This window comes from Sciurus vulgaris (assembly GCF_902686455.1).
Source record: "Sciurus vulgaris genome assembly, chromosome: 6".
Classification (NCBI taxonomy): Eukaryota; Metazoa; Chordata; class Mammalia; order Rodentia; family Sciuridae; genus Sciurus; species Sciurus vulgaris.
In genome coordinates, this window is record NC_136466.1 from 63422131 (window position 1) to 63442425 (window position 20295).

The following is a 20295-nucleotide window of genomic DNA, read 5'->3' on the forward strand; positions in this document are numbered from 1 at the left end:
ACCTGACAAACAAATATATTTGGTGTCTGCTTATGTTCCTTTTATGAGCAGACACTTCTTTTCTTTGCTGACTGGTACAACTTTTTTCTTTCAGTTCGTAAAATGGCATTGCTATCTTTGAGCTTCTGAATTTGGGGAAAGGCATATGTGGGTGTTTGTGTGTGCGTATGCATACATACGCATACATGCATAGACGTATGTAAGCACACATATACACATACATATACACTCATATCTACATTTATATATAGACTGTAATATGTAATAGCTAGTTATTTAGGTGCTATTATCCCCATTTCACTTATGGGGAAGCTGAGATTCAAAGAGATTAAATAATTTGGCCAAGGTTCATAACTGGTGAGTGGTAGGGGTAGGACTCTAACACATGTCCATCTGATTTCAAAGCCTTTATTAATAATCATTATGTTCCTTGATAGTTAGCTCAAAGCTCTTGCAAGAATGCAGAACTGTTGATTCTTAGTTATGAAAATAGGTAAAAAAGTGATCTGGCCAAATATCCCAGCTGTGTTTAGTCAGCTTTCCATCATAACATCTGACATAATTAACTTACAAAGAGAAAAGTTTTGTTTTGGCTCACAGTTTTGGAGTTTCCAGTCCATGATCATTTGCTTTCCATTTCTTTTGGGCCTGTGGCAAGTCAGCACGCTGTGGTTGAAGCAAGTAGCAGAGCAAAACTGTTCACTTCATTAACCAGGAAGCAAGAGGGAAAGAGAAAGAGACCAGGGTCGCACAGTCTCCTTCGAGGACATGCCCCTGATGACCTAAGGACCTCCCTCTAGGCCCTGCTTCTTAAACATTTCACCACCTTTCAAAAGTGCCACTCTAGGGAACAAGGCTTTAACCCATGAACCTTTGGGGAACATTCAATATCCAAACAATAGCACCAACCAATAAAGTGATCTCTTCTACAGCTCTTCTGCTAGGTAGGTGTGTATTTCTACTCCCAATAAGAGAGAGCTCATTGTTATCCAAGGAATTCTATTGTTTGACCAGTTATGGTTGTTGCAAAGTTTGGTCAAATCTTACTTCCTTGTATCTTAGTATCATGAACAATTAGAGTCTTATAGGTGGAAGTGATAACAGAGTTCAAGAGATTCAGTGTTTTTTAAACAGTTCTTTTGAAATGGAATCTTATTGGTAAGTATGAACAATAAAAAAGAACTGTTTTGATCAACACAGGTACTGGTACGAAGTTGTGTATGCACATAGTTATGACCATTGACCCATCCCTGCAATGTCTACCATGGAAATTTCAGACTTATTTGACTAAGTCTTGCAAAAAATAAAAAAACCTGAAATAAATTGCTGAACCCAATATATTATAGACACAAACTTAAGGCTTAGAGGACATAAGTTTGCTTAAGGTAATAAAGCAGAAGAACCAGAACCCAGGACTCAGAACTCCTGGTCCAACTTCTCATCTACTCATTAATTCATCAATTCATGTGTTTGCCTTATTATTAAATGCCTAAATAGGGTTCAGGCATTGTTCTAGGTGGTTGGGGTATAGCAGAGATATATAGGCATGATCCCTGCTATTAAGAAGCATACAGCCAAGCTTTTACCTCCCCACTTCTTTTTCATGGTCCAAAACCTTCCCTTGGAACACACACACACACACACACACACACACACACACACAGACATCCTGGGCAACTTCTGCATTGAGTCCAGTTCTTTATGACTTTCCAACAGTGTGTGCTCTACTGAACACAAAGCTATTCATGTATTTTGGGAATTTTAGAGAGCTCTTTCCTTGTCAAGGTTGCAAATTATAATGTATATTTTTCTGACTCTGTTTTTCTTTTGGGACTGTGTGATATGAACATGGAGACAGAAGCTATTTTGCTTGCTACTGCTCAGGAGGATAAAGAGGCCATTCAGATATGTGGGATTTAGATGGTAAATGCTAGCTGGATTGGGTTGTATTAGAATCACCTTGAGCTGTATAGTGTGGCTTACAGTGGTCCAGTAGTGGAAAGCATACAGAACCCTTTTTGGCCTGACCCAATCTTGTTTTCCAGTTCATTTCCCTCAGTTCTCCCCTCTATAGCCTTGCCACCCTCACCCAACTCTTTTTTTTTTTTTTTTTAATTGTTCAATTTATGTAGTAAACAAATGGTGTACAACCAACTTGTTTCTCTGGTTGTACATGAAGTAGAGGTGTACCATTTGTGTAATCATACATTTACATAGGGTAATGGTGTTTGTCACCCAACTCTTTATGCAATAAAGATTGTTCAGCTTTCCCCCAAATAAACAGTGAATTCTCCTGCTACTGAACCATTTTGGCTACCTCAAATGCTCAGTCTCCCTTTCCTGCCTGGTAAATTCTAATATTTCCTTTAGGCCCAGTTCCAATATGATCTCTCTGAACTTTTCTGATCCCAGACCCCTCAATCTCTGAGCGATAATTAATTACTTCTTTCTCTGGGCTTTTGCCACCTGCTTTCTCCTTTAAAAAGCTGAGTACATTCCATGAGACTTCAAGTATTTTTTATGCACCTGACATACCTTCATTTACTTGGAAAGCCGTTCAAGAGCAGTGTCTGGAGGTTGAGCGTGCCTGTCTGGAATGGTGCAAGTTTACAGATGCTGGTTCAGGGAGCCTGAGTTCAGATCCCAGCTCCACTGCCCCCTGGAGGTCTATCTGGGCAAGTTAGTTGGCCTTGTTTACTCAACAAGAGCTGCAAATAGTAAAACTTTTGTGACAGGAGTGTTATGAAGATTTTTACGAGGGAATCTATGGTTCTTATACACTTGTCTGCATCACTCAGTAAATATTGGCTATTTTGACTATAAATCCATAGCTCAAAGACATTTTCTCCTAAATATTTTTAGATCCTCTCATGTTGAAATGATTCAGGAAAAAAAGAGACACACACAAAATTCTAATCTCTTTCTTTTTTATTTAGGAACTGTGATAGACAATGGGGAAAAAACTCACAAGGAGATTGACTTGACCTTTCAGTTATACGAGCACATTGGGAAATAGGGAACGAGGTAACTGAGATTGGAATCAGTCACACTTGTTTTGGTCTTGCACTTTGGCATGTTGGAACATGGACATATGTGAGGCTGGTGATAAAAAGAGCCCCTGGAAATATGTTTTATCCAGAGTCCACAAGGATTGGTATCCCAAACTGTGCAAACTAAGCTGTCTGGAATCCTTTCTGCAAGTCATACAAAATAGTAGAAAGATAACTGACCTAATAAGCCCTGGTGTCTGCCCTAAAGATGTGTTGCTTTCTGCAATGAATTGCCCTCTGCAATTCAGTTCTCTCATCTGTTAAATAAGGTGTATTTAAAAAGGAAACTGCATCATAAACTTAAATGCAAAACCATATACACAAGATGATCTTAAAAATAGATGCAATGAAAATAAAACATGGTTATCAAAACTTAACTTGATCCTTTGCTTGCCAAAGACTCTGAGGAATTCAGGACTTGTTAAAACTAGAGTGGCCTTGGAGTCTCTCTCGTTAAAGTAAGCAGATGAGTGCAAGAAATAATTTGGATTCCTTGTGATGATTCAAGCAATTCAATACTGTCCCACTGTCAGGCACCCCCATGGAGCACACCCATGTTGGAACACTTTGTCTTCCAGAAGCAATATTCTTTGCTGATTAATGATAAATCTGAAGTTAAATGCAAAAATTGATCTGGGGCATTGCCTTTTGAATATGCAAACTTCTAATAAGTTGTTGATAATGAGTGCACTCACTATTTTTGTTACAACTCTGCTTTTAATGCACTGTAGTACCTAAGCATTCTATTGGTCAGCACACAAAAAAGCACCTGGAAAATATTGTTTTGCAATATGTCTCTCTACATATTTCTGCTTTTTCTCATTATTATGATTTGTTATCAAGTGCTTTCCCACCTTTTTGTCTTCAGTGTCATAAAAACAATAGATAACCTCTTGTCCACTTTGCTGACACAGATGCTCGATGCTCTCTAGCTTGTTTCATTGCTTCCATTCCAGTCTGTTCTGAAGAATCACTGAATGCTTGTACTTCTGTCTCCGGTCCTTTGGATTCATCTGTTTCTCTCTCTCTCTCTCTCTCTCTCTCTCTCTCTCTCCCTCTCTCTCTCTCTCATCTCTCTCGCTCTCTCTCTCTCATCTCTTCTCTCTCTCTCTCTCTCTCCTCTTCTCTCCTCTCTCTCTCTCTCGCTCTCTCTCTCTCTCTCTCTCTCTCCCTCCCTCCCTCCTTCTTTCTCTCATCTCCCTCAGATGTGAGTAGAATAGCTGCCTACCATATGCTCAGGAAAACTCATACTCCTGAGTACATTTTCTAAAATGCACACTTCTCTCCCCACCTTCCCAGGGCTAGTGTGAATCCTGGGAATCTGTATGTATTGCAGGTACCTGATAGAATACTCATGCACATAGTTTTTGGGTCTTTGGGAGAAATGACTTAGCTAGTGATTCTCCTCCTCCTCCTCTTTCTCCTCCTTCTTTTTTTATGGAACACAGATAATTGTGACTATCCAATTGACTATTAATATTAAACTTCATTACAAAACTTTTCCCACCTCACAAAGGACTTCTGGGCTTCCAGTGGAAGGAAATCCTGATTTGGGGAACAGAATTGAGCAAAAGTCCCAATTTATAGCACTGGATCCACCATCAGCTGTCAATCAGCTCATGCCTCTACATTGCACTTTCCTCCTGCTCTGAAATGGAGATAATACTCTCTGTGTTCCTTCCTTGTAGATTTGTTTTGAAGATTTAAAAATCTATGAAAATGTGTTATAAATTACAAAGGATTTCACCAAAACTAATAAAATAAGAAACTGCATTTTAAAAGCTCATCTGTTAGAATATTGGAGAAAGAGTCTTTTTAAATGATGTTTTGCATCAGGGACTTTGAGTAGCTCTGCCAATGTTTTTGATCAAGCATATGTTTGAGGAGAGACAGTTGTGATCTCACTGCATTTTAAGTTGTAGCATCTCAGCCCTACCCTGTCCTATTCTACTCAGATATGTTTAACAGCTTTGCAATGTAATTTTACAGATTCAGAAATTGAGGTCTTTCATATTCTTTAATACAAGTGCAAAAAATTACCCTCTCTGTGTTTCCAGCAAAACCTCTTCCCTCCACATGGAATTTAAAGTATCAGATACTAACAATAGAATATTAAAAGCCAAATTTGAAGCAATTACCCACAGCTTTGGAGAACAGTCCCACACACAGCTGCCACCCAATCAGAAGGCCTGTGTCTGTCACCCACCATCCCTGCTACTCACAGAATCAGAATGTCAGAGCTGCAAAGGATCTTGGAACTTATCCTCCCCCTCACTTAACAAATGGGGAAAGTGAGGCACAGGAAAGGGACTATGTCATCAGAGTCACTCAACTGGAAGCTTAAAGGCTTTAGAAGCCTTGTCCCTGTCTTCAGATTTATTGATTTACTGTTTACCTCACTACCTGTTGCCCTTTTATTTGCTGACTTAATTGAAGGACCTTGAGCAGAGAGTGAAAGGTGGCCCCTGGGTATGGAATGTGGTCTGCTGCAGGGGAAGGCAGTCTCTACTCGTGTATTATAATGCATCATGAATTTTTTTCATCATGAAATTTTTAATCTTGCATGAAGCCCTAAGAAGTAGATGACACTGAACTTTTAATCGTTAGTAATTATGTTAGTATAATAATGTGAACATTGACTATTATGGGCCAACCAGGACATTAAATTACTTTTTTTCTCTCTTCTCAAGTCCCTGTTTGCCCCATTGACAGGGAAATGGCTGTGAGTCCTCCATGGACTTAGAGGCTGGGCTGTTATCCTTTCTCTGTGGCTCCTCTATTTGGCTATATTGCTGTATTCTGAATAAAAGGGAGTGGTGCCAGGCATCAGATAGCAATGGTAGAATGTTTTAGACAGCTTTTCCATTGCTGTGGCCAAAAGACCTGACAAGAACAGTTTTAGGAGAGAAGATGTTTCTTTGGGGCTAACAGTTTCAGAGGTCTCAGTCTGTAGACAGTCAGCTTTATTGCTCTGGGTCCAAGATTTGGCAGAACATCATGGCTGCAGAGTGTGGTAGAGGAAAGTGGCTCAGGACATGGCACCAGGAAGCAAAGAGTGTTCCTCACTGGGGACAAAACATAACCCCCAAAGGCTCACTCCCAGTGCTCCTCCAGCCTACCCTACCTGGTTATCACTCCATCAATCCTTGTCAGGGATTATTAGCACACCTATTAGGTTAAGGCTTTCACCACCCAATCATTTTACCTCTAGCCCTTCTTGCATTGCCTCACACATGAGCTTTTGGGGAACACCTCACCTCGAAACCATAACACAGATTCTTTCCCATTGTTATTTGACTCCCTAGAAGAATTGTACGAGACAGCCAATATCCGCTCTGGGGACACTTCTTGAAGACCCTGTTGCTCTCCCTCCAGGGTTCCACATAACCAACTGTGCCTTTCCTTGGTCTCTGTCTCCCTTCCCTGCCTATTATCCTTTCTCCTCAAGGATTTTATTTATGATGTTTACTCACCCAGCACTGCTCTTTATGTCCTCCCTAGTTTCTTCCTGCCTTTGCAGGTTTTTTGTTTTCTTTTGTTTTTTTTCATTTCCACATGGTGTCTTCAGTTGCACATCACAGAAAACACATGAGCCCACCTGGCAGTGGCTCTTCCTGTCATGGGGGAGTGGTTGGGGGAGGGTCCCATGTTAACCTTTCAGGCATATTATGTTGCCATAAAAGGGAAACCAGGTTACCCTACAGGCTTCCCATAGGTGGGACAGATATAACATGCACCCCGTACATATTTGTTTCATCCTAGAGTCTGCCATAGAGAGACAAGGAGATTCTAGAGACAGCAGAACCCAACACTGAGCTTAGTGGGATGGTTCTCAAGATGATAACAGTACAACAGAACAACAAAAAGCACCATAGTGCACCATAATTTCTAGGTACTTCTACCTAGAAATTTGTGCTTGTGAAATACTTTAAATCTAGTTAAAATAGACACAAATGTAAGGTTCTACCCTGCCATTTATTATCTGTCTACACTTGAGCAAATTATTTAAACTCTCTGAAAACTCAATTTATTTGTCTGGTAAATGGACACAAAATACATGAACCAATGCATATAATGCACCTGGCTTAGTGCCTGACACATGGGTGCTGCTCTAAGGGGTGGCTTTCTTTATTGCTGCTAATTATGATAGCTATAACAAATATGCTACAAATAGAAGTTGTCCAAGAGATGAGCAATCCTTCCTTCCTTCCTTTTTTCCTTTCCTCCTCTTTTCCATTCATTCTTTTTTACTGTTAACAATTATGTTCAACAAATGAGATAGATAAAAATGTAAGGAGTATGTAAAGATGTGCGGGCACATCTTGAGTTATCCAGAAACTTCCACTTTAAAATGGCTCATGGAATATCTGGAATATTTTGATTCAAAAATGAATCAAAAGCTATGTTCAGAGCAAGTAGCAAACCCAGAAATAGTTGGATCTCATTACACAGGGAAGAAATATTGCATATTTTGCTGCAATAAGAATAGACTTCCAACTGTAAATAAGGGCCTTATGGGGAGAGAGTCACTGTCCAGAATTGGTGGAAAGCATTTAACTGTCTCTGAGCCAAGACATATTATATAACTCAGGGTCTGAAAGGCTGGTTGATAACACCTCTGAAAGATGCTCTTCTAGGACTATGAAAATAAAGAGTGGAAGCCCAGAGACCAATAAATATTGTCCCAGTATTAAGAAAGATGAAAGCTAGACTCCAGGCACTATAGACTCACAGATTCAAATAGGTTTTACTAAAATCTCAGACATCTATTACACAGATAGTTCGTGAGCAAGAATCAGTGTTATTTCATTTTAAAAAACTCCAAATAAGTTCTCCATCTATTATGACAGAGTTGCTGTTTAGCAGAATCCTTTCAACATGGCATTGGGCAACATCTGCCATGGGTATGTCCATTTTCAGGTATTTTGAGAGTTAAGTTTGGTGGGAAGGAGGTCTGTGTTTTATCTCTGTTCTATCCCTGTCCTGCTCAATATTTTACCTTGACAGAAAACCTAAAATACAGATGACACTAAACTGTAAGACTTAGGTGGCACAATAGATTGTCCAATCTTCCTATGTGCTTGGCAGAATCCTTAAAGTAGAGATTGAGTAGGTGCTAAATAATCATCATCAAAGCTGAAACTTCCATAATTTAGAATGATCTCAATTTGACCAAGCCTGTAAAATGAAGTTTAAATGAGACAAATGTAATGTCCTATATTTTGGCTCCAATAAATAAATAAAACCCACTGTAACCATGGAGAAAAAAACCATAGGAATTGACAGCCATTGTGTCAAAAAGATAAAAGTTGATAACAAACTCAGGATCAGCCAATTGTGTATCACCCTTGTTAGAAATGAACTCAATGTGATGCATTCATATAAAGGAACTAAACTCATAATGAAATATACATTATATGCCAGGCTCACTGTGAAAATTTGTGTTCCTTCTGATATTGTATGTTGAGAGAGATCATCATAGTATGAATTGCGATCAAAAGACAGCATTCATTATGGGATACAGTCTGGAAACCATAATATGTAATGGATTATTCAATAAAGTGGAAATGTACATGTAGGCTGGAGAAGAGGAAAATTAGAGGATATAATTAGCAGAGGGCAGAATTTTGAGTGACCCTGGAGGGCACAGTAGTTTCACTGGGTAGAAGTTGTAGAAAAGCGTATCTTGAAACATCAATAGACTAATTTTAGTAGCTGAGGTTGCTCAAAACTCATTGCAGGCTGGTCTGCCAGTGGAGATTCCTAAGTGGAAGCTAAGCCATCAGCCGCTGGCATGGCACGAAAGCTTCCTGCATTGGGCGGGTTCCTTCACGATCCAACACTGAGGTTCTCTAATCTTCTCCCCTCCAGGGATGCAGTGGAGTGTGGTGGCCAGTGGGAGAGTCAGTGCCACCCCCCAGCAACTTCTCCTCTGGTGGCTGCTCAGCCCAGTGACACTTAGAGCCCGGGGACAATGACCCAGAAGACAACTGTGGCTCCGAGGGAGGGCCAGGTCCTAAGCCGCTGCGTGTGCCTGTCTGCACCTGGCATTCACATCACCAGAGGTCTTCCTCCTCCACTGGTGCAGGCACCCTAAGCACACGGAGCTTTTCCTCCGAGATTCCAGCCGGTGGCGCTTGAGGGAGTCAGGGGACAGAAAGGCCTCGGTGCACTTTTCGTTCCCCCACATACCCTCTTCCTGGAGCCTCCATCCACTCTTGCTTTGACAGTCTCTAGTATTCCCGACATGTTCCCCTTGCTGTGCCTGTGTCAGTCTTGTCCCAAATATTCTTGCTCACTGTGTCTGCTCACAGAAAACATCCTCCTGTGCCTGTCTTGGCCACAGTTGTCTTCCAAGAGCTCATGTTTCTGGTCACATCCATCACAGCCGTGTTCAAACTACCTACTGTCCCTTCTTCATCCTGTTCTGTAGCAGACACTCACACATTTTCCTCCTTGTGTCTGGGTCCAAACGAGCATCCTCTTGGCTAGCTAGCCCTTGTCTTGGTCACAGACTTCTACTTGCTCTTTCCTTTGTCCTCTGTCAGTCTTTCTCTTCAGGACATGCTCCATTTATTTACCATGGAGGACATAGGAGCAGAGATCTGTCTGGAAAATGGTCTCTGCAGCAAGCCTGAAGTGAGCTGAAGACAGACAATTTTTCCCAGTGCTGGGGCCACAGGCCTGTTTGCTCTGAGATGTTCATTCTCCTGTTGGGCTAGAAAAGAACATCTCCTAAAGAGCCTAGGACAGGGCTGTCAGCCTTGTACATGTTTACTAAGAGCTTGTGGTGAAGGCCACGGTACCAGCTGAAAACCCTTGAATCTGGGCTTATTCCTCCCATGGGAGGAAACTGTTGGAAGTTCTCCCTATGTGACCCGGTACACTTAACAGTTCCCCAGGTGGGGGAGCACAGAGCTCAGCAATGTTCAGAACACAAAAACAATGTTTGCCTTGAAGGCAGAAGATCTGATGCCAGTTCTGCCTCTGCTCCTGATATGCTGTGAGATCTTAAATAATGTCCTTCCATCCCTGGATGTCACTTTCTATAGCTGCACACTGAAGCTTGGACTAGGGGAGTCTGTAAGATTTCCTTCCATTTCTAGGATAACAGGATACTGTTACAGTCATCTGCTACCTCAAAAAGCCGTGGACTGCCTGCCTTTTGGCTTTGTTTCAAAGGAACTATTCTTCATTTGGGCCTCCTAGACCTCTGACCTTGTCGGATCAACCTGGATGTCTTTCACTTATTGCTGAGTCCACGGTTCTTGCCACTGGCTCAGAGCAAAGGTCCCAAGGAGAGAGGACCACTTCCCAGAGCTGCTGTGCCCATGGTTTGATAGCATCTCAGGATTATTTATCATATTCTCTTTTCTCCTGCTGCTCATGAAGCATCACTTATCATTTCCGTTGACATTTACTCAAGTTCTAGAATTGAACTTGACAGGAAAGAGAATTGGAATGAGGAAGAGAAGATTTGTCGCAAACAATTTTCTGTCTTGTGCAGGCTTAGTTTTGCTGGGGAGAAAGCCACACCTTAGGGAAGGGAAGCCGCCTCTGAGAGTACACCCTCGCTAATGACTCCTGACTGCTACTGGGAAGTGCTGCTCCCTGCTGAGCCACTCCTTGTGAGCCCAGGACTCTCACTGTCAGTGCAGCAGGGACCTATCCTTATCAGATGTGAAGAGAGCTTACTTAAGTTCTCACCCTGACACTCTGGCTGGACCCGTCCCCTTTGGTTTTTCAAGTCCCTGTTCTGGGGTCATCACGAGGCTCAGCAACTCCCACTCACTCAGAAGCAAGCACCATTTTGAGGATGGTTCTTCTGTAATACAAAGAAGGAACAGTAAGTTTCTGAGACCACAGCTCTGGACCCAGGGAAAAGACTCAAACAATCTGCCATGGCTGCCCACGCACCCTACCTACCTGCTGTCTCTGTGAGCACGCTGCTGAGGAGGGCCGCAGCGTGGAAGTGGCAGGCGCACTGAATTCATGACTGCCCATTGGATCAAGCTCATCGCTGAACACCGCTGGCCTCAGGGGAAATGTCTTCTGCCTTTTTCACAAAGTTAATGTGGAGATAAAAAGTTTTGGTGAAAGCATTCTGTAAATCATAAAATACATCCCACCATTTTCTGGATGTTTTGAGTTACTGTGATTGTGCCTGAGCTCTCAAGGGCTGAGTTTATTCAGTTTAGAGAATGAAATTTTATGTCGAAAATGATACCCGAGGGCAGAGAGGTAGTTTTTAGATACCAATTCTTCCAAATCTCCGGCCCCCTCATTTGGTTACTCCAGGTTTCTCAAGAAACAAATTCTTCAAGCACAACAAACACATTCATTTGAGGGGATTTTGTGGTCCTCAAAGTAAAGGAGTGGATGGAGAAAAAAGAAGATTAAAGGCTACTGTGGGTATGAATGAGCCTAATTTTTTATGTAATTTCAATGTCACATCAACTAAACTCACATGCCTGCTTGCCATGAAAAAAAAAATGTATTTGAAGAAAAAAATTCCCAGGCCATTGAAATCATTCCACCTTATAAATTGAATATACACATAAATTTGATTTAAAAAGCAAACATGGGACACACTCAGAATGACCAGCTGAAAAGAAGGTTGCATAAAATTCTACTGAGATACTGAACCAGATAACTTTTGACATTTTTCGTCTGTGTAAATGATTGTTAATTATGGTTTAATGTTATTTTAGGTAATACCTTCCTTTTGTTTACATTTTTAATAAAGTAGAGTAACAAATGGGACAGCTTTGTACAGTTTATAATGCACTGAGTTCCCTTGTACAATCAATATACAAAACACATGTGTGCCATTACACAGAACATGGGACTTAATTTTATAATTTCAAAGGATTATAAATTTTGATGATGGTTCTGTCTTTGGTTTTATGAGATTGCTACTTCTGTCTGCGATTTATTTGTAGTGAAGGCTTTGAAGATACTGGGATTCCGATTCTAACTTCATTGTCATGGAAATTTCCCTTGGCTTTATGATTATCTTTTTTTTAATGCAGTTTCCAGGAATGTGTTCTTGGAAAAACAGGAACTTACATAGTTTTTTTTTTTTTTTAAATTGATAAATTCTATTTATTGATAAAATTGACAAATTACATGTGTTTATATGAATGCATTCTGTACATGTTTATATAAATTATATATTAAAGAAAAATTTTAAGTCCTAAAACTAATAACTGAATTTTGAATATGCAATAAAATGCCAAAGTTGATCTCCATGTCTCAGTACTGTGGAGCTTCTCTATCACCCCAGGAACTCAGTACATTGCCCAAAAGCTTCATTCGAAGCAGAAGTATTTTGTCTCCAACATCAGTTACCTTCAAAGCAAAGAAGCCCAGGGCCTCCATTTGATATGCATTCTACCTGCATGATGTCTGTCACATTTATGAAGGCCACAAGCACTAGAACCAACCTCTGACATGTTCTCCCATGAGCAGAAGATAGGGATCCCACCCCGTCACACTCAGGACACAAACCACCAGGAGTCCTTCATGGCAGTGAGACAGTTGTACACCCAGAGGTCTTGGCATGAGAGGTTATTCAACATTTGCCTCTGTGCTGAAAACTTTTTTTAAAAATTTCATGTCAAGAACTGCACAGGATCCTGGAGTCCAGATCTTTGAGGTCCAGATTATGTGTCAGTAAAATCCAAGTCCCACTGCTTCTGAGTGTGCGACAATAGAGAGATCCTGACAATAGTCAGGGAGCAGAGTGAGAGCTAACAAGTCCCAACTCTTTAGATTTTGGGGCCTCTGTCTTCTCCCACATAAAATACAGGGAGTGAGCAATAATTAAGTTTTCAAGTCAGAATCCTTTCTTTATATCAAAATTTCAAAATCCTATTGCATAAGAAGTTCAGGTAGGATGGAGAAGAGTTAGGTCTGGATCTTCCATCTCTACTAGTTCAAACCATGCCCTGGAAGGAGCCTTCTTGGGAACCTAAAGTTAGAACAGCTGGGCGAGGGAATTTCCTCTAAAGGTCTTTGAGAGTGCATGTCCCCTACCCCCACCCATTCTTAGTTTTTTTCTGAAACAGTATCCATAACAGTGCTGTGAGCTATTTTCCCAGGTGACAACCTTTTCCTCAGAACCACTCTTTTCAGTTACTTAAAAAATCTTTTTTTCTATGCAGAGCTCATCCCACCTCCTCAACCTTCCTCCCTAGAATGAAACCTGAGCTTTCACCTTGTGCAAAAATCACCTACTACATCCAGGCAGAGTACTAGATCCCAGAAACATCCTGCACAAGCTGTCTCCAGACCAACCTACCTTGGGAGACTGTCCTTTCCTGCTTTTCTCCCAGATTGTCTCTCTTCACTTTGAAAGAAACATCCAAAGGAGAGAAACTAGCATTGACATTTCTGTCCCTTCTATGGTTTCATTCAATAGCCCTACATTATTCAGAGAAATATTTTTTTGAATACACAATATTCCAGGGTCTATTATCAGAAGTCTGACAATGTCTCTTCTCTCTCTAAAAGCTAGAGAATAAATAAGGAGACACATACACATGAATGAAGCAAGTTTAGATACTGACATATGTTGTTAAGAACATAAATAAAAAGTAGAGATCAGCAAGGGATGGTGGTGTACTGTCACCTGGAATAGTTCAGGAGGCTTGAAGGAAGAAGTGAACTCTGTGACTGGGGATAAGATGCATCAGTTATGTATTTGATCTGGAGGAATATCATGTTGGGCAATGGTAGCAGCAAATCCACAAGCTCTGGGGCAGGAACAAGCCTGAGGGGTGTCTGATGCTCAGTGAATGCAGGAAAAATGGCAGGAGGTAGGATGAGAGAAGAAAGCAAAGTCTGACCCTAATTCACCCATTACTTATATGTGTCCAGCTTAGTGGGAAGTATTTTACACATTACATCATTTAACCCTTTAAGTATCCTTTTACTGTCACGTGAATAAAGAAACCACGCTGCACATCGAGACATTAACCTGGCATTTGCCCAAGGATGCCAATGCTGCCTGGAGCTGGAAATGGAAGGCAGATCCTGCCAAGTCAAGCCTTTGTCCCCCAAATCGTTTACTGAAATGCTGTAGTCCACCTGTTCTCTTCAGCAGCAAGAACTATCCTTAAAATGGATGGATTCTCTCCTCGTGGGCTTTCCACCTCACCTCCCTTTTCTCTCCATGGAGTTTTGGCTGTCTACCAACAAATACAGATATATTTATAAAGTGGTTCTTCATTGATTTTCAGTTAACTAATTCCAAATAGCATCTGATTGGAAGGAAAAAACCAAAGTCTCAGCCAGCCAGGAAGTGACTTCCTATTAAAACTATTGCTCTTATCAGAAACAAGGGAAATTCATCTGGTTATATAATCAGTAAAGTTTCCTCTAGCATTTCCCTATCTCCATTCTTACTGACATCGTCCTTCTATGATTGACATTATCTTTCATCTGCACTGCAGCTTCAGGTGCTAAAATAAAACTTTGAGTGTTCCATGACCCCATCAAAATCCCTCAAGGACTCCTCATCACCCACCAAATTCTAGGCTCTCCATTTTTCTAAGTGTAGTTTTGACAGTTTTGCCTCTGGTTATTCCTGCTCACCTCTGCCAAGTCAAAGATGCTGTGTGTTCCACATGCTTTCTGTATGTATTTTCACATTCAAGTTGTAGGTCCAGCTGTTCTTTCCACTGGGCACACTTCCCTTGGCATCTCTTACATGGTGCATCTCAAATGCCACCTTCTACTTGAAGCCTTTTCTAGCCTCCAGGACAGCATGAAAATTTTGACCTATTCCAATCCCCAAATAAAGTGTTTCCCCTATGACAATTTTGGCATGCTTTTTAATGATGCTTTTCAGATTTTGAGATCCTTGATGAGTGGCCACTTCTTATTGCTGCCTTTTTCCCCCTCTTTAGTGCCCAATACCAGGATTTTGTACACTGAAGTTACCCAGTAAATTCATGGAATTTATTTGTTTAGAAGAATTCAAAGCTTTTCATTGTTAACGGCATCTTCACTGCATCATCCACTTTATTCTTTCAGCCCCAAACCTCGCTGCTGCCTGCCATTTAATACTCCACCCACTGCAAAAGCTGCAGCCTTCTGATAAGAGGAGAACCTTTCTGTAACAATTTTGAATAAAATCAAAATGTTTATCATATTTCTTGCAAGTAGAAAAGGGATTAGAGTTTTAAAATACCATTGCTTCCTTGGTTTATTGCAAGTTTCTTTTCAGGTCCTTGCCTGTCTATTGCAAAAGAACTTAAGCTTAGAGGTTTGTATTTATAGAGGTTTGTATTTATAGAATGCAGTGATGAATCAGACTGAATTTGTGTGGGTTACTTGACATTGTATAACCCTAGAGAACATTGGCCACCATTTCACCACTGATGGCATTTGTTAATATGGCACTGAGTGAACAAAGGGTAGATTAGGTCATGAGTGTGGTCATCCATGAGTGAGTAACTCAGGCCAGGATGTAATAGAGCATCTTCAAAAGATGTCAGAAATGTCTGCTTTCCCCACCCAGCATCCTTACTAACTTGCTGGTTAGTATGTCAGGGCACAACTGTGCCCCATTCTGACTGAAGTTTTGCCATCTAAAAATTGAGGTATTTTCTTTAGTTAAGAACATGAACTTTGGCATTAACTAGACATGGGTTGAGATCCAGGCTCTACTAGTAACTGGTTGTGTGACTGCAGGCAATTCTCTCAACTCTCTGAACTGTAGTTTCTTTCCTGCAGAAGGAATACAGTGGTTAAAGCAGATAAATAGTGGCACCCAGTCTCTGGCACACAGTAAGCTTTCACTGAAGTGTAGCTGTTGCTATTGTTACTCTGGATTCTGTGACATTCAAAATTCATAAACAGCATGTAGAGTCATATGGTGAGGGCACTGAGAAACCAGGAGCAGGGAAGAAATTGCAGACAGTGACGGTTTCTATGCCAGGTGTCTAATCTGACAAGGTGCAGGTCAAGAAGACCATTCAGGAAAAGAGGGAGATGGTAAAGGATGCAGTTATGGAGTCAGAGAAGGATACACATAATGGCATAGATGGAAAATGGAGTCTAGCTGTTATTCAGTATCTTGTTACAGAGTGTCTGAGAAAATGTCTCTTGATCGTCAATTCACATGCCTTATAAGCAACACTCATACCTCACCTTCTAAGAGGGTAACTTTACTGAGAACCACAAAAATGTCAGTACTGCATAGACATTTTACATATCTGATAGAATTTAATTCTCAAAAAAGTATCAACTGGATGGAATCCCAGCTTTCCAACTTGTTAGTTGTGTTTCTTTGGGCAAGTTAATTAATTTCTCTGAGCTTCAGTTGCTTCATAAAAATTGGTAAAAACAGAGATGCTAATACTACCTAACTCATGAGTTTGTATAACTTAAATAAAATTAGTGCATATATGTATATTTACATTTATATATATATATATATATATAATAGCAATGAGAATGTTGCCAATCAAATAATTGATAGTTTCTATTATCCTTTCCATTATTATTTTATGTAACTCCCATTTTATGGAAAGGTAAAATGAGGCTTAAGGAAACTAAGTTTCTGACTTGAGATCATACAAATAATAATAAGCAGAGCCAGGTCACAAACCTGTATTTGCCTCTTTAGAATCCATTCTTATTCCCATCTGTCTAGAAGGTGAGAGACAGAAGCAATAGAATCAAACTTGAAGACACTGAAACTAAACATTTTATAATATGAGTAACTGTCTAGCAGCATCTTGGATAAATAGCCATTTAAATTGGTCCAGAGCCTTTAATGAAAGGAAAGACATTATCTGTATTATTAAGAAACTTGGTCGAGATCAGATAATTTAATTCTAATTGAATCTTTCTTAGTATGAGTGCCATGCGGCAGTTATGTCATCTCATTACAGTCTTGGTCCCCTGAGTTAGCACGACAGTCATCAGTATATAATCTCCTTGTCAACAGGGTCCAATCAGGTTAATGATGGAATTCTTGACCAGAACACAAACTCACCCTCCACACCACATTCTTTCTCCAGAACCTTACAGCAATCTCTCTTTATCATCTTCAGGGACTTGCCACAGAGGACACTGTGAGTCATCTGTTACTAAGTTTTTGTAAAAGGGAACTCAATCAGGTTTTCATAATTTTGAGTGGAAAGCTTGTGAATGACTGAGCTGAGGCATCATTTCTGGACCCCTTGTCCCAGCCAGCTAGAGTGGGCAATTCTAGAGGTATGAGTCAGCAGAAGGGACTAGGAATGAGAAGTCTTATCAAGGATGCCCTGATTACTGCCTCTCCTCTCCTGAACACAAAGCCTTCAGGAAACACTAAACTTGTAAAGCTAAAAGGCCAAAATCATTCTAGAATTCTGCGTCATCTAATAGTAGCCCTCTCAGTAGAGAGCGGTCTCTATTTATTCACTAATTTCCTGGCATTTCATTGCTATTCTGATCTTCCTATTGCAGCTGATTGTTTCACTGTGGTTGCCTGACTAATGGAAAAAATATGGCTCTGATTGCACCTTGCATTTTGCACTCACCAGTTGGGTAAACACTGGCAAGCCACTTATCTTTCCGGCCTTGAACTTCTCATGAAATAAATGTCCTATGCTACCAAATTGTATTCATTTATTTCATCAAATTTTGTTCATTCACTTGATGAATATTTTGGGCCATTAAAGGAGAGATACATGAATCAATTTTGTCCAGTAGCCTTTGAAGGTTTGTTAATGGGAATGGGAGAAGAAATATAGTCAAAAAACCCCAAAAGTCAGGCAAGAAGTGTTAAGTCCAGTGAGGCTAATTGAGACCTTAAATTCTAACATGTATGAGACTGGACAACAAATTTGAAATATGATTATTTTTATTCTTGTTTGTCTAATATCTCAGGTGGGAATGTAAGGAATTTTTTTTATCAATTTCATCATTATGCTTATCTTCATTTAAATAAATTTTTATTGAATGCCCACTGTGCGGGAGGCATTTTGACAGGTGCTAATATTGTAAGATAATAGACGTAGGGCTTGCTATGGCTGTCACTGTGGACCTGATTTTGGAGCTAAAAATAAAATGAAAGAAACTGCATTGCTGCTTTCTGTGGCTGCCTTGATGGCTGGATTTCCTGGGTGTAGGTCGCTGCATCCACATTATGCTGGTGATTCATTGTCTATATGGACATCAGACCCAGAAAGTCATACCAGGAGTGGAAGCAGTAAGCTACTGTGGGACTCCAGGTAGATATCTTGAGGATAAAACAGAGTTCCATACTGACAAAAGCACCTAGGAAACCTAGTGCTATCATTACACACCAACAACTTACATCTTCCCCCTTTTCTAGTCAGGTGTAAACTACACTGAAACTATATGACCATAGTGAGAACATCTGAGGCATTCATAAAACCTTTTGAAACTCTGAGGAAATAGATGGCATTTCCCTAAAATTCTGCACATGTGCATTAAAAAGTTTTTAAATACATTTCCAAGAGTTTCACTTATCCCCTGAAGTAAAAACTCAAGGTTAAATAAAAAATAGAAAATCCCTGCTTTAATGTGAGACTTTTTATTGGTGGGAGTGACAATATTAATCTATGATGAAATCACAAAGTCCTGTATTTTGTCCTGCCTCTGGTTAGTGATATATCTATTTTAAAGTTATAAGTATAGCCTCTTTGTGCCATTTTCATTAACAGAATGATTATTCATAAAGGTGTTTCTTCACATAAAATCTTTCTTTAAAATAGTTCTATGCAAATTATCTCAAATTGTTTTTTAAATAAAAAGTTTCCTATAAACTAGATTAAGAAATGAATCTTTAACTTCATTTACAGACTCAAACACTAAGTCCAGAAGTTCTGAGCAAATTGTTGAGATCTTGGAGAACAGCTGAGTCCAATCAGACATCAGAATAATTTCACTCAATAGAAATGTATCTGTTATATGCCTGCTATGTGTTGGGCACCATAGTAGGCTTTGGGATTACTGAATTTCAGCCTGTTGTTTTTGTCCCAAGGTTCAATCCAAGGTGAAAAAGCATATTCTGTTTAGAAATTGTCTGAGGCAAGTGTGGCATGCCTACCTCCATGATCATGTCTCACATGTCAACAGCATACATGGAGACTATGTAGTATGGGTTGACACAGTCCTGGAAGCACACAAACTGGAATTAGAGTCTTGATCTCAGCACTTACGGAATGAGCTGAGGCAAGTCACTTCACCTCTTGATCTTTAGTTTCTTTATCTGTAAAACTGAAATTATTCTAGGGCAATTATTAGCAAACTTTGGAACTGTGGGCCAAGTTTAGCCATCAGTCATTGTTGGGGGATGACCCCAAGCTAAAAATGGCTTTTACATACCAACAATGATGACAACAACAACAACAGAAAAAACAAGCAAACAGGAGATCAGGAGTGATTGAGGCCTCAAAGCCTACAACTTACATCTATTCCCCCATAGCAAAAGTTTGGCAAATCCTGTTCTAGACCCAGGATGCCTAAGTGTGAGTCCTAAGTGTGGCCTTTCAGCAGCAGGTTGTGGACAAATTATTTAACTTCCTTATCTAATTTTTCCAATATGTAAATTAGAGATAATAGTACTCATTTCACATGATACAAGGTTTCAAACGTTGATATACATTAATGCTGAGACTAGAGGATGGTATATGGCAAACATGTCAGAAATGTTGTCTGTCCTTATTTATATAATTTCTACCAACATCGTCAAATCCCCAAAAGTTATTTGAGTGTTAAGTGAGACAGTGCACATTGAAACCCTCATGGTGACTGGCACTCAGTAACTATCAGCTGTCATCAGGGTCACCATTATCTTCATTATAGTTTTCAAAGCTCTTTCACATACATCATCCCACTAGAAGCTCCCAACAGCCTAGTGGTTGGTGTTGTGATCTCCCTCTAATGAAAAACTATGTAGCTTGGAGAAGTAAAGAGATAGACATGGCACCACAAAGAGACAGAATGTGGACTCACACCAGAGATTTTGCATCCTGGGCCAGAGAGTCCTCTTTCCCCACCACCCTGACTTTCCATCAAAATATCTGAGGCTCTATTATTTGTTAGTTTTCTTCAAATGATATGCTTTGAGTCATAGGAGCCCGAGGAGGAAGCAAACATGACCATGTTCCTCCCTGACTGCTCTGCAGACAGGAAGCTGGGATAATTGGATTGCAGCCATTTGGTCTCAAGATTGCATTTGTAACCAGCCAACTGCTGATGACCAAGCCTAATGGAAAAA

General features: G+C 40.2%; 1 protein-coding gene across 6 annotated transcripts in view; it reads left to right on the top strand.

The window, feature by feature from the left end:
• HTR4 (5-hydroxytryptamine receptor 4) overlaps positions 1 to 20295 on the top strand; it is a 171558-nt gene that overhangs the window by 127215 nt on the left and 24048 nt on the right. For 5 of the 6 annotated variants that reach the window (XM_079144785.1, XM_079144788.1, XM_079144787.1 and 2 more), the window contains exon 7: positions 8922 to 9268. The exons of the other annotated variant lie outside the window; for it this stretch is intronic. In XM_079144785.1, coding sequence (XP_079000911.1) covers positions 8922 to 9012 — 91 coding nt within the window. In that variant the 3' untranslated portion in view covers positions 9013 to 9268. Of the gene's footprint in view, positions 1 to 8921; positions 9269 to 20295 lie in introns of those variants that run through there. 6 annotated transcript variants of the gene reach the window in all.